At 37.1% G+C, this 15313-nt stretch overlaps 1 protein-coding gene across 8 annotated transcripts in view; it reads left to right on the top strand.

The window, feature by feature from the left end:
• INPP4A (inositol polyphosphate-4-phosphatase type I A) overlaps positions 1 to 15313 on the top strand; it is an 85910-nt gene that overhangs the window by 28655 nt on the left and 41942 nt on the right. For 2 of the 8 annotated variants that reach the window (XM_044670423.1, XM_044670420.1), the window contains exons 10-15: positions 1890 to 1994; positions 3152 to 3260; positions 5261 to 5275; positions 7861 to 8044; positions 10688 to 10903; positions 12676 to 12814. In XM_044670423.1, the coding sequence (XP_044526358.1) occupies positions 1890 to 1994; positions 3152 to 3260; positions 5261 to 5275; positions 7861 to 8044; positions 10688 to 10903; positions 12676 to 12814 (768 nt within the window). Of the gene's footprint in view, positions 1 to 1889; positions 1995 to 3151; positions 3261 to 5257; positions 5276 to 7860; positions 8045 to 10687; positions 10904 to 12675; positions 12923 to 15313 lie in introns of all 8 variants that reach the window. The other 6 variants (XM_044670422.1, XM_044670419.1, XM_044670424.1 and 3 more) reach the window with 4 other exon arrangements.

Raw genomic sequence — 15313 nt, 5'->3', positions numbered from 1 at the left:
TCTTATAATCTATTTTGTGTTTTTGGAGGGGGAAGCAGAGAGGAAGGGGGGGATGTTGGATTTGTGGTGTACTGGTGCTAGAAACTTCCTATAAGGAAACATCACCAGCCCCTTTCTATATTTGCAACTTTGTGGAAATCACTGAATTTCCTTGGGTCTCAGTTTATTTATTTATCCAGGACTAGATCTGCCTTTTATAATAAGGGTTTCTTTCCCAAGATAGATCAGGAATTGTTTTCCAACTTATACTCTTAGAGAGTTCCTGGGACACTCAAAGGATAAGTGAATTGTCCAGAATCACCCATGTACTCTGTGTCAAAGCCAGTACTTGAACCTAGTTTTCCTAACTACAGGTCAGGTACTCTATTCACTATGTCATGCTGCCTCACAACACTCTAGAAGAGAGATTCTTAACCTGGGGTGTATGAACTTGTTTTATTAAATCTTTTGAAAAAATGCATTTCATTATAAATTACTGGTTTCCTTTGTAATCATTTTGTATTATATTTTATACACTTAAAATGATTTCTTTAAGACAGGGTTTATAGGATTCACTAGACATCTTTCACCCAAAAAAATGGAATAAGGTGTTTTTTTTTAATTATTTAGAGTGGGATTTTCTCCCCAAATCTTTTGAATGGATTTTTTTCTTAAGAAAATGGTGATGTCCTTTGATTTTTTTTCATTGCTTTACCCCTCTCACTTATACAGAGTGCTATTATTTGGAAGATAATCTCCAAAAGTTACTACATTAGTGTGACCCTGGGCAAGTCATTTAACCCCCATTGCCTATCCCTTAGTGCTCATCTTTTGCCTTGGAACCAAACAGTATTGATTCTAAGATGGAAGGTAAAGTTTGTTTGTTTTTTTAAAGTTAATACATTTTTAAAAATCCATCACCTTGGCAGCCAGTAGTCTGGTTCTCAAGTTTTGTCTTTGAAGGATTTCTAGCTTAGTAAAATCTATTAGAATTTGTACCCTCTGAGAATCGTAGGTGGCCGCCATGCTATGATATGGCATTGGAGTAGGGTTTGAATGAAGGATGAATAACCAAAACACCTATAAAGGATTTATTACAAAACTTTTCCAGTCTGTTTAATTTTTTATTCCCCTAAAATCTTTATTTATTTAATTTAGGATATTTTCCCCGTGGTTAAATGATTCATTTTCTTTCTCTCCTCTTCCCCCATCCCCTCAGAGCTAAGGAGCAATTCCATCCAGTCTGTTTATATTGACTAATTTGTGTGTATAGATGTGTGTGTATGTATGTGCATATATACACATAAACATGCATACGTATAAATATAGTTGTTGCTGAATTTGAAAGAGTGATGTATGAAAGTGTAGCACTTTTTTTTTTTTGATGCAGCATGAGCAGGTTTCTTCTCCCTGTTCAAGATGGATAGGTGATATTCTAGTTGAGCTGATAGCTTTAATTTTTTTTATGTTAAAGAATCCCTGTAATTGGAATTAAGTTTTCTGGCATAGCTGTGTGGCAGTAGAATATGACATATCCACCCACATTGCTTTGCATAACTCCGTGACTCCCTGTAAGCATGCCACAGTATTTAGCCAGATCCTCCAAATGGTGTATTGCGGTTTCCATAGAGCTCTGATGACTTTCCTCACCCTTACTAACAGCATGTTCCACCTAAACATCCTAGAACTAGTCTCCTGGCCAGCAAATTGCCCTTTCTTCCAGTGTTTACACCCACCTGCCATCTGTAAGCTAAAATGTTCTTGTAGGCAACTCGAAATCTCCAAGCCACCACCCCAGCATACCTGGCTATATTCAGAAACTTGCTGATACTTTTTTTTTTTTTTGCCATTTGCACATAGAGAATAGCATGTGTGTGATATTTGTCTTCTCTTGTTCCATTGCTTTTTAGGCCCCTCATTTAAGGCAAGCAGTTTGAAAGCTGATAAAAAATTGGAATTTGTACCCACAAATTTGCACATACAGAGAATGCGAGTCCAAGATGATGGAGCATCAGGTACTTCTTTCTCTTAACCTTTTCATTAAGCCCAAGATGAGCTTCTCTCACTGCTAGATAACTATTATCTGAGTAAGCAGGTCCTAGCCTTTTTCATGTGATCATTTGCTGGGGAACTCAAGAGGTGTGAGATAGACAAGTGAATTTCATATACATAATTTTTTTTTAATTAAAGGCCAACATTTCTTTCTCTTTATACTTTCATCCCCTGGCCATTTCTAAATCACCAGTAATGGTCCACGAAGAAGGAAAAATAGGAGGAAATTGCCTGAATGATTTCCTTAATCCTGTGTACCATTCTATTGGGTGGCACTAAATAACTATTATCTGAGATAACCAGGTCCTAACCCTTTTCATGTGATCATTTGCTGGGGAACTCAAGAGGTGTGAGATGTGTGTATGTGTATGTATGTATATACATATGCATACATACATATACATATATGAAATTCACTTCAATTTTTTTTTTTAAATTAAAGGCCAACATTTCCTTCTCTTTATGCTTTAACCCCCTGGCCATTTCTAAATCACCAATCGTGGTGCATGAAGAAGGAAAAGTAGGAAGAGATTGCCTGATCCATTTTTGGCATTTGGCTGTGCCCCCTCCTTTCCTTTTTTTTTTTTTTTTTTTGAACAGAACCTCTGATTTCATTGGTTTAGGAAACTCCCAGTTAGGAAACCACCTCTCTCAGTTCCTATTGCTATCTTCTGTACAACTTACAGTTTAGAGAGGCTGAGTGACTTGTCTAGTGTCACTCAGCCAGATGGTGCCAGAGTTGGGATTTTTGCCTTGCTCTAAGCCAGTGATTCCCAAAGTGGGCGCTACCACCCCTGGTGGGTGCTGCAGCGATCCAGGAGGGCGGTGATGGCCACAGGTGCATTTATCTTTCCTATTAATTGCTATTAAAATGAAAATAATTAATTTCCAGGGGGCTAAGTAATATTTTTTTCTGGAAAGGGGGTGGTAGGCCAAAAAACTTTGGGAACTACTGATCTAAGCCTACTTTAATGTACCCCATCAGCAGTGCCTTTAATGTTTATTACCAGGCCCTAAATGCTAGCATTCTAATTTCACTGCCATAAAAAGTTTGCTTTCTGGGCTTCTGATACGTGTACAGACAGTAAGCCCAGTGTAACGGGGCCTTTCTTTCCTTCAGATCAGAACTATGATATCATAACCATAGGAGCAGCCGCGGCACATTGCCAAGGCTTCAAGTCAGGGGGTCTTCGGAAACGACTGCACAAATTTGAAGAGACCAAGAAACAGTAAGTATCTTTGGAGCTTTCTTATCTTTATATCAGTTTAATGTTTTTCAAGCTGGGGTGGGGGGGGATCTGACCCATTTGAGCTGCTTCTGCTCCATGGAAAGAACCACTGTGTAGAATTGGTATCGTTCGGTGTATTTGTGTCAAGGAGTTGGCTGGGTGATAGTATCAAATTCCTCCTTTCATTCCCTTTCATTTAAAATTTTAGGATAAATTACTTAAAAAAAATTAACCTGACTTTGAAAATCACGTATCAAATACAGTTCTTTTTAACTCCTAATGAATCTGAAATACATTATGTGTAATCCTTGAATAATAATCATAGATAATATTTCTGTAATGCTTAAAGGTTTTGCAGAGGGCTTTTCATAGATTATCTCATTTAAAAGAATAGCTTTTTGCAACTCTGATTTGGTAAAATTTAATAAGTGTGTCCTCAGGACAAAATTTATCACTAGTGTCTAGAGTTAACAAGATGATGGTGGATGGGGAGAGTCCAACCAGTTTGGTTTTGCTGAATCACCATCCAAGTAGATGCTGATGATCTGCTCTTCAAGGAGTCTTAGTTTAGTTTCCTTTGTAAAGTCATCAACAAAGAATGACTTTGCAATCTGTTCTATTAGAGTTCTAGAAAATGGGATGCACAAGAAGGGTAATGAAACCAGTTGAGTAATTACAAAAGTGAAGTCAGGTCTGGGCCGTATCTTAAAGGAAGGGAAGAAAGCTAAGAGGCAAAGGTGAGAGGGACAGAACATTCCAAGCATGGGATACAGTTAGGGCAAAGGCTAAGAATCAGGAGAGGAAGTATGTAAGGAACTTCAAGGAGGCCATTATTCAGGATTTCATGGAGTTTAGTAAAGGGTGGTAAAATGTAAGAAAACTGGAATGGTTGGAAGAGGCCAAGATTGAAAAAGGTTTTCAATTGCCAAACAGAGAGATTTTATATTTGGTTCTAGAAGTAATAGGGAGGCACTGGAGTTTATTGAGGTAGGGAATAAAATGTGACTCAGAGCTATATTTTAGGAAAATTGCTTTCATCAAATAAATGAAAAGCTATATGGAGGCTGTTGACTATTAACAACAAAATGGGAGGAATGTCCAGGAAAATTCAGACGTACCCATTCTAGGGTACAAGGACTAGACTAGAACGTCACAGTAGCTTGCTTTCTATGCTGAGTCAGTGCTCTCAAGAATGCTTCCTAAATATAGGCAGACTGAAAAACTAGCCTAGCTTTATAGCTCAGCAATTCCACATGTACTTGGGAAAACATGATTTATTGTGCTTCCCCAGTGAGGGAAGCTTGACCCCAGCCCATACCAGCCTATCAGAAAACATGGGCTTCCATTCCCTCCTTGCATGTTGCTCTGCAATAAGCATTTGAATGAATTTTTTGCTCATTATGGTGGGTTGTGTGGGACTCCTTCACCCTGAGTTAGATGCCCTGAAGAGAAAACTTTTGCTTATACTGCATGAGCAAATAAATTATTCTATAGCATTGCTGCTCTGCCTTCTTGGGGAAATAGGAGAAATAGGAGAATGGGAAACCTAGGATTAATAATGTTAATGAATTAATGAAAAACACTTCCCTATGGCCTCGTGTTAAAGAGATACTGAACAATGTGTTCATCATGAATTTTCCTGAGTACCCATTCTGTGCTCAAGTACACAGTAGAAATGTGGGTTTTTTTCATCCCTCCCTGATCTCCCAACACTAATATAAAAACCACTCATAGGCCTTTAGTTTCACTTTGAAAATTTCTATTGAGAACAAATATATATTTTTTGTGGATGACATGCCCATGTACTTTAAGCATGAAGCAACTAATATACCCTGATTCCCTATACATTTGTAGTACAAATTTCATCATTTCTACACTTGGGGTTGGTGTTATTTTTTTTTTCAAGAAGTATTTTCAAGAAATCACTTGGCTTATTTTTGCATTTGTTTTTTTTTCTCTAACAATCTGCTAACTTTAATTTTGATTCTTTTCTTTAGCAGTTATGAGGAATGTTGGTGAGTTTTCTGTTTGTGGAGAGAGTTTTTGTTGGGGGTCTTGTTCTTTCAAAGAAAATATTGTATCGTATTTCTAAATGTACAGCGCTTTTTAAATGTCGTATCATGGCATCATTGTCTGTGTTGGTTTTAAATGAAAGTAGTCCTAAATGTTATAGGAATTTTTTTATTTTCCTTTTCCAACTGCAATTTTCTTTAATAATGAATAGCTAATTCTCAATTTATTACTTTCTTTCAGAACATTTTAGCTTGAACATGATGAAGCATGACAGTTGACTCAAAAATAAGAAGTTTCTATTTCCCTTAAGTATGAAGAAATATTAAGAAAGCAATATGTTTATGTATTCCTGCTTTTTCCATTGACAGATACTTTTGTCTTAATTTGGAATCATTTTCAAATAATTTTCTTTTACAACCATATCATCATCTTGTCCCCTTCTCCACTGAACCATTAGTGGAGAATATAGTATATCCTTCTCCTAGAATGATAAAATAAGTAGCAATGTCCAGGGCAGGCAGCCTAAATTGTTTTTGTCATGAACTACTATAGTAGTCTGTTGGACAGTGGACCCCTTCTTAGAATAATATTTGTTTGGGGCAGCTGGGTATCTCAGTGGATTGAGAGTCAGGCTCAGAGACGGGAGGTCCTAGGTTAAAATCCGGCCTCAGACACTTCCCAGCTGTGTGACCCTGGGCAGGTCATTTGACCCCCATTGCCCATCCTTACCACTCTTCCACATATGAGCCAATACACAGAAATTAAGGGTATAAAAGAAAAGAATAATATTTGTTGCTTAGATTCATAATTGAAGGAAATGCCAAAGTTCAGTTAGAGGTTAGTGAAAATAAAAATATAATTTTCCCCCCATTCCATACTGCTCTTTCCCCCATTCCCAAAATCATTCTACAGATCCCATTTTAAGAACCCCTGATCTCAAGAGTCCTCTCTGGATTTATAATTAGGTTTTAACAAATCATATTGATAACATCAAGATATTTATTGTAGCTTGGCTTTCCTTCTTAATATAGTCATAATTATTTTTAAGTGATTAGAATTCACATACTTCCACCACTTTAATTTGCACAAAGAACCTACCAAATAGAAGCTCTAAAATTTCCCTTTTCTCACTTCTCCCATATCCTCTCTATGGAGAATGCTGCAAATTAAAGACGTTGAAAACATAGGTTAAAATACTAGGAATAATTTATTATGTTATTCCTTACCTAATGTGGAAAGGACAGTGAAGTAATGGCTTTTAAAATTGCATTTTGAAATTATGGATATAATAGTAAATTAGTTCTAAATGGACTGCTATTCATTTGAAAAAAGCTATTGCAGATTGGAAAATGGATGTTTGTGAATCTCATGCTGTGAAATGAAATTCTTGTCCTGAAACAGATCTGAGCTCCGTCTGCTGCATGGGCTTCTGGCAAATCCTTTGTTTTGCATGTTTGCCCGATTGTGGGGATGAGAGATGATTATCCATCCCTATGTAGACAGTCTAATTTATTAGGCATTAAAGGCTATTTGGACCCTGGGCACCTACAGTGGAAATGTGGAATGAGTGAGATGAATACCACCTTTTGCCTTTCAGTAGCTATCTCATCCTTCCATTGGTCCATACCCAGAGAAAATCAAAGTGCATCCTTTGAAGAGATAATTACATTTCCCCTCCTCCTGGAAGAACATGTACCTTTTTAGACACGGTCCCTGATCTTTCAGTTGTATGCACTATGAATTCTAACAGTAGCTTTTCTTGTTTTCTCTAATTCTTGCTCTCACAGCTTTTTTTAAAAATAGGAAATATATTTATGGCTTTGGAGACTTGGCTGAAAAGACTTGTGTCTTTCATTTAGTTTTTTCCAGCTAGCAGCCAGACCTCAATTCCCTAACCCTTAAGAAGAGGACTAGTTTGTATTTTTTTTCAGAGGCAGCATTCCAAACCAGTCTACTCATTTTTACTGAAATTCATGTTCTGGCTGTGCCCACAGAATGCCTTATGCTTAACCAGTTTGGATAATGGTCTTTGTTTGCCTAGTAATGACTAGGTCAGAGGAGGAAGGTCAGAGATTTGACCTATTATTAAAGAGTTTAATAACTCTTAGATCTTCTTGATTCGATATTTCCTTCTCTACAACAACTGATAAATCAAGATAGAAAAAAATCAGAATAGAAAAGGCCTGGTCCTTTGAAGTACCAGGAAAAAATCAGATACAATTTGCTCATGGAAGATTAGAGATGAACAGAGTAAAAGAAGATAAAAATGCTAGTTGGCCATATAAAAGAAACCCCCCCAAAAGGTTTTGTTAGCAAAATCCACCACTAAAATTGTCTGTAGAGGAGTTCCCCCTTCGATGTAGCTTATGACTATTTTCAGTGGGCATAAACAGCCACTAATTATGAGGTTGATCAAATTTTTTGAGAGAGAAATCAACGTAGGTAAAAGACAAAGAAGCTTGGGATAATTATTCTTAGTTATTTAGTTATTTAGGGAGAGAATATTGTGTCCAGCAGGGGGAAAACACTCTACTTAGTTACTGGACTATTCTGAGTATCATTTTAAAACCTTTCTTTCTTTTTTCAGTACCTCGCCCAGCTGCCAATCAATAATATACGCACCACAGGATATCATCAGAGCAAAGGAGATTATTGCCCAGATCAACACCTTAAAAACCCAAGTCAGTTACTATGCTGAGAGGCTCTCTAGGGCAGCCAAGGACAGATCAGCTAATGGCCTTGAAAGGACGCTTGCCATTTTAGCAGATAAGGTATGGGGATGACAGTCTATATTTTAAAAAGGGGCCTTGCATCATAGATGATAAGAGCCTATATCAGCATCCTTTATACACAAAGAGAAGGGACTTTGGTAATCCTTCTCTCATTTCTAGAAGAAGAAATGAAGACCTAGTGAGATCAAGTGACTTCCTTAGGATGTGATGAAATATTATTTCAGGACTATTGAGTCATAGTATTATCACTAATTCCTCATAATTGAATGAAAGAATTGATTTTTATCAGAAATAGAAACTTGAGACCAAATGGAAATAGGCAAGTGTGGCAGAGCGGAGTAGCCAGAAAGATTTGGGTTTAAGTTCTAACCTAAATGCTAATTGTGTGATCCTGGACAAGTCTCTTAATCTCTCAGGTTCCTTATCAGCAAATTGAGAGAAAGAGTTGGACTCAGAGGTCCTTTCCAACTCTTAAGTCCATGTTCCTTTGAGCTTTGCTGATTATTTCCTAAGTCAGATGATGTAAATTTATATTGAAAAGAACCAGATATTGTTTGAAAATAATGTGTGTCCACCTCCAGAGAAAGACCTGATAAAGAGAAATAAAGAAGCAAGATATGGTTTTACAAATATAACCTTTTGTCAAATGTTGCCTTTTCTACTGTGAGGAGGGGAGGAAAGGAGGCAAAGGGATACCTGGGAATTTTAATGTAACAAACAAATTTAAAATTTTTTTTAGAAAAGGAAAATAGAGAAAAGAACCACTGCCTTGTCCCACAAGGATTTATTAAGTGGTTTTTATACTGTGCTGGGTAATAGAGATACAAAGATAAAAACAAAAAAACTCTTCCCCTCATGAAGCTTACTCTACTGATTTTAGGAAAATTCCTCAATGTCAGAGATAATATTTCCCAGGAATGAAGCTTATCTAAATGTCACTTGAAAGTCTTTGAAGGAAAATGCTTCATAATGACACAAGCATTGGATTTGGAATTAGAAATCTAGTTGAATTTTTTTTTTCAAAATGAATAATGTAAATTTATATTGAAAGTCAATATAATTTAAGGCCTGGGCTTAATTGCCACTGGGGTGGGTGAAAGGGAGTAGTACTTCCCTTTTGATCCATCTCATATTGATCCTTTAATCCCCACCCCTCCCCATACAGTAAACATATATAGTAAACATTCCAACAGGTATAGTAGAAATTCCAAAATGTGATGACATTGATTTAGAGGATTCATTTCAGCTCTGTGGATTTCTGGTTCCTTATCTGTAAAATGAAGGGGCTGGAATTAGGCTCAGTGGCCTCTGAGGTCCCTTCCATCTCTTTTAACACTAAAACCCTGTGCATAGAAATAGTGGAAAAACACCAGATTCCTTGAATTTAGGCTGCCTGTATTACTTCCTCAGTTTCCTCATCTGTCAAATGTTAGTAATATCGGGGGCAGCTGGGTAGCTCAGTGGAGTGAGAGTCAGGCCTAGAGACAGGAGGTCCTAGGTTCAAACCGGCCTCAGCCACTTCCCAGCTGTGTGACCCTGGGCAAGTCACTTGACCCCCATTGCCTACCCTTACCACTCTTCCACCTATAAGTCAATACACAGAAGTTAAGGGTTTAAAAAAAAATGTTAGTAATATCTACAGCTGAATCAGAGGCAGGGTTAAAAACTCAGATCAGATAATGTGAATCAGAGGTATCAGTGACACAGAAGAATCAGATTAAAATGTAATTGAGGAGCATTTTAACTAAAATACAAATAGTGGGGACAGCTGGGTGGTTCAGTGGTTAAGAACACCTGGATGAGGTGATGTTTAGATGGAAGGTAAGGGCTTAAAAATAAAATAAAATACAAATATACTACAAATAGATAATATTAGTATGTGGTTTTCTAAACCTTGGGATCCTATTTCTATTAAAGTTTGACACTACTTATGTCTGCAAACACCATGTGGTAGATAGTAGTAATTATTGTTATTTTTTAAACTCTTACTTTCCATCATAGAATCAATATTAAGCATTGGTTCCAAGGCAGAAGAGTGGTAAGGTCTAGGCAGTGGGGATTAAGTGACTTGCCCAGGGTCACATAGCTAGGAAGTGTCCGAGGCCAGATTTGAACCCTGGGCCTGCCCCATTGAGCCCCATAGCCACCGCCTTGAGTTAATTCTTAAAGAAAAGTATGATTCCAGGAGTCAGAACTTTATGGGAACCTTGTGAGATAGTTACTACAGGTATTGTTATCTCCATTTTAAAAATGAGGAAATTAAGGCTTAAAGAAATGGTATGATTTGTCCTCGATTGTATAGCTGGTATGCGTCAGGGACAGGATTTAAATCTATTGGCTCATCACTTAAGAGCTAGAAGGGAGCATTTCATCCAGGTGTCTTTAACTTAGGGTCCATGAATAGATTTTAAACGAATCTGTGAATTTGTATAGGGAGAAAAAATGACCCCTAACTAGAATTTAGCATTTCCTTCAATTATTATTCAATTCAATTATGTAAAAACTCCATCAGATATATTTTTCTTTTTTTCTTTATGGCAGGAGGGAATAAGGTAGTAATGTTTTACCTTAGGAAAAAATTTATTCTCAAAAGAAAACAAAAGAAGACTGGCTGAAGACCAGCTCAGATGAAAAAGGTTGAAAGGCTTAGCAATAACCAATGTTAATTTTTTTTTTCCTCAGACAAGACAACTGATTACTGTCTGTGACTGTAAATTGCTGGCTAATTCAATACATGGACTAAACGCTGCTAGACCTGATTACATTGCCTCGAAAGCATCTCCCACCTCAACTGAGGAGGAGCAGGTGATGCTCAGGAATGATCAAGACACTCTTGTGGCAAAGTACACGGGAAGAAATAGTCGATCTCTCCATGCAGACTGGCATGAGGCAGAATGGGTAAGTGGATGGACTGTGGCTGAATAACTCAGTATCAAGGAGACTTAGGTTCAAACGTGGCCTCAGGCACTCACTAGTTCGTGATCTCTGTTTGCTTAATCCACTGGAGAAAGAAATGGCAAACCACTAAGATATCTTTTCTGAGGAAGCTCCAATGGATAGTATTGGGGTGCTCTTTGGTCTCCGGGTTCATAAAGAGTTGGACACAACTGAACCACGACAGTACTAGATTGAAAAATGAAAATGTGTTCCCATGTTCCTACTCCTGGGAGTCTCCATTTAGGGACACTACCATTCCAAGGAGGTCATGGTTCCACTTCCTCTGCATGGTGCTTACTAAGCCACCATGTTTCACATTGGACATGGCCCTTCCCTTTAGGCCCCACTGAGGGTCAGGCAGGTTCTTTTGGCCATATGGGGAAGGAAAATCATGAAGGATGTAAAGCCATCTTGGAAGGCTTCATAATTTCTCTTTCTGGGCTCTTCTATTCTCCCTTGAGGCACTGAAGTACCTTCCTTTACATTTTAGGTTATCATAACTGGATAGCATCATTCTTTAGTAAAGAGTTCCAAATCCCTGGTTTAGTTGGGTACATTTGGCAATCATTGTGTCACTGTATTGGGCAAAGTTTTAAACAGAAAGTGGGGTGCTTCCTCTTGCCTCAGAAAACAGTGCAATGAGAAATATTAGATTGCTAAGAGTAACAATTTTATTTTCTAAAAGAGCAATGCAGCCTTACAGTCTTTTAAAAATTATATATTGAGGAAATACTTTATTTTTTCATTTTTTTTTTAGAAAAATTTTCCATGGTTACATGATTCATGTTCTTACTTTCCCCTTAAACCCCCCCACACACACACACCATAGCCAATGCACATTTTTGAGGAAATACTTTAGAAACATTATTTTGGGATCATAGAGATCATAAATTTGAAGCTGGAAGAAATCCTATGGGCCATCTAGTCCAGTGCCTTCATTTTACAGATAAGGACTCTGAGGCCCAGAGTTTAGTAGATTTTCCCAACATTACATAAATAATAATTGGCAAGGTCCTCTGATTAAAAATCCAGCACATTTTTCCATAGTACCTTTCTCTGGGATGGCATTAAAATGGAAAGCAGTGAATTATTGGATTTTCTAAGTCTTCTTATTTGGGATCTCTAACTAGGGCAATTAGGTAGCATGATGTGACTATATAGAGCACCAGGACCGGGATTCAAATATGGCCTCAGACACTTTTGGCTGTACGACCCTGAGGAAGTCACTTAACCCCAACTGACTAGCTCTTACCACTCTTCTTTCTTAGAATTGTTACTAAAATTGAAGATAGAGGTTTAAAAAAGTAAAGAAAACCCCACTTTCTCATAAAGAACTAGGCATCCTCAGTGTAATTATAGTAGATATTAACAGCTAAGGGCAAGGGATTGGAAGAATAAAACCCTCATGGATAAAAGATAATCCACTGTGTTCATCCTGGGCCAATAGCCCTTGTTTTCCCACTAATATTCATTCATAATGCTTTGCCGTTTCCTGAGATCTCCAGGAGAAATCCTTATAGCAAGCTTGGGAAATGCTCCAGTGGAGTTTTGTTTTTGTTTTGAAAAAACAGATAAAATTTTAACAGAAATGTGAGTCCATCATTGTAATAAGCTACAGTGCAGCCTGAAGACTCAAACTTTTATTCTGAATAAATTCTTGGGACTTAGGAACACCATCGAGGAGTACTTGTTTTAGAAAGAGTAATAAGGAAGGCATTTTTTCGTCCTTTAAGGAAAAAGTTTGGTTGAATGTCGACAAAAGCCTAGAGTGCATCATCCAGAGAGTTGACAAACTTCTCCAGAAAGAGCGATTGCATAGCGAGAGCTGTGAGGATGTTTTCCAGTGTGATGTCAGCGGGCCGAGTAAGAAAGGTAATCGGGATAATCGAGCCTATTGGATAAAACCGGAATCCTCACATGACATCTCATCATGCTCCCTCTCCATGCCATCTGCTGCCTTCCATTCTCATTGGAGCACAAGTGCGTATGGGCCATGCTTCTTGCCTTCTGTTGCTTTTTTTTTTCCATTGCTGCATCATTGGTCTTTTTCATTTGTCTTTCCAAACCTCTTGAGGCACACCTTTTATTCAGAGTGCAAGGATTGTTGTCACAAATGAGAAGGATATTTCAGCTTAATCCTCTTTTCTGCTAGGGGGTATATTCTGAGGGCCAAATTTCATGTTAACTTTTTACAAATCAAAATCCTACGTATGAAACTGGATCCCTGGCCATTTCTAAATCCTGGGGAAGGGCCGTGGCATTTGCTTATGTTGGAAAGCTTACTGTACTTTCTAGGTTTTTTCTAGGCCTTTTTAAAACCAAAGTTGGTACCTGAAGGTGACTTGGGCCCATAGGGAATATTGATAAATTAACCCACTATATTAAACTTATCATTTGGTGAAGAATGGAAGGATTCAGATAGGGAAGAAGGTAGACTTACAGAGACCAAATTCTTGTTGCATTTTTTTAAAGACCTAATTATAAGCCTAGCAATTTTAATTTCTCTTTTCCCAGACAAGTGTGCTAAAATGTGATATATCTTGACATTGATCTTGACTATAAAACTCAAAGACGTTGATGGAATTATTTATGACCATGCTTTAAAGATAAAACTCCCATTAGATTTTCACTCTTTTAATACCATCTCTGCGTATGCTCTAATTAGGAAAGGAAACTCAAAATAGCAGCCTATAAGATAATTGCTCTCTTCTTGAAATGGATGCAAAAAGGTCATGTGTGCATGGAATAGCATCTGGATTATTCCTAAAAACAACCATAGCAACAATTTCTGTCCTCTCTTTAGCCTTTCTATGGTAGTTTTTAGACAGCATGAATTTATGTAGTCCAGGCAGGATGTTTCAGATAAAGAATTCATGCAATGAAGTCTTTTGGTTGTTAATCAGAAGAGTTTAACTCATACTTAAATCCTGCTTGTGAATCAAGAATTATTATAAATAAGTAAATTAGTGCTGGTAAATAAAAAATCAAATCCTCCTTCATTTATAAGCTTCTCTTCACTTGAACATGTCCTACTCAATGTGAAATGCAAAGGCAGCATTTTGTTTGAGCCTTAGTTTTGTTTTCCTGCCATCTTAGAATCAATACTGTATATTGGTTCCAGGCAGAAGAGTGGCAAGGGCTAAGCAATGAGAGTTAAGTGACTTGTTCAGTCACACAGCTGGGAAATGTTTACGTTCAGATTTGAACCCAGTTTGACCTTCCATTTCCAGGCCTGGCTGTCTGTCCACTGAATCACCTAGCTGCCCCTGAGCTTTACTTTTGATTGTATTCATATCCTTCACTCCGTTTCATCCACAAGGAAATATTTGTACTTACTGAACATGTAATTAGTACACATATTTGTTTTGCATTTCTCTTTGTGTATAGTGTTTATTTTTATCACAATAAGCATTTATTGGTTCATGCTCATTCAACTTTCGTCTGGATTTTGTCATTTTAAAAATCATGTCTCTCAAAAATGTTAAATAAATAACTGTGGCTATTTAAATAGATAAAATACATGTTTAATCAACTATACTAAATATACATCCGTAATTTCAATGTTAAGTAGATATCTAAAGAAGTGTTTATTTTTGGTCTATAGACATAGACTTTTATAAGTATGCATACCACGAAAGTTAATTTGCCTATAATCGTTTGTCTTAAATGTGTGTTTCAAATGATTTTTATTTGCTGATCCAAACACAGAAAGATGTATGAAACCATATGCCATTAACATAAATACCATCCAGATTCTTAGTTTTCGAATTCTATTAGAATTAGAAGCTATTTATCAGGAAAAGTCCTCCAAGCACTAAGTGATATGGAATATCAGAACAGAAGAAGTACTTGTGTATTTTCTTTTAGGCCGTGATAGACATTTAAAATGTAGACCTGAACCATTTTAGCAAGTGATGGAGAAGTAGCTTGAAGTTAAAATCTCTATTAGTATATTTTGTTTTTCCTTCTCTATTCCAACGATTCCTAGAAAAAAAACCTTTTAACATAAATTTTAAAAGAGGAAAAAAAAGTTAAGCAAGACTAAACATATCAAAAAAGTTGTTTGCTGTGTTCCAAAACTGTGGTTTTACCACCTCTGCAAAGAAAGGAGGTGTAGTCTTATAACTCTTCTTTGGAGCTAAGCACGGTCGTTATAATTTCATAGAATTCAATTTCTGTTATATTTTAACATAACCTTTTGTATCATATTCAATAATTATAGCAGTTTTGGCTTAATGAGCAGAGTTTATTCTACATAAAATAGCTTTATTAAATAACTTCCCTTCCTTCCTTCCTTCCTTCCTTCCTTCCTTCCTTCCTTCCTTCCTTCCTACCTTCCTTCCTTCCTTCCTTCCTTCCTTCCTTCCTTCC

This window comes from Gracilinanus agilis, chromosome 3 (genome assembly GCF_016433145.1).
Source record: "Gracilinanus agilis isolate LMUSP501 chromosome 3, AgileGrace, whole genome shotgun sequence".
NCBI lineage: Eukaryota > Metazoa > Chordata > Mammalia > Didelphimorphia > Didelphidae > Gracilinanus > Gracilinanus agilis.
Note: the sequence above shows the minus strand (reverse complement) of the source record. Positions and strands in the feature narration are given on the sequence as shown.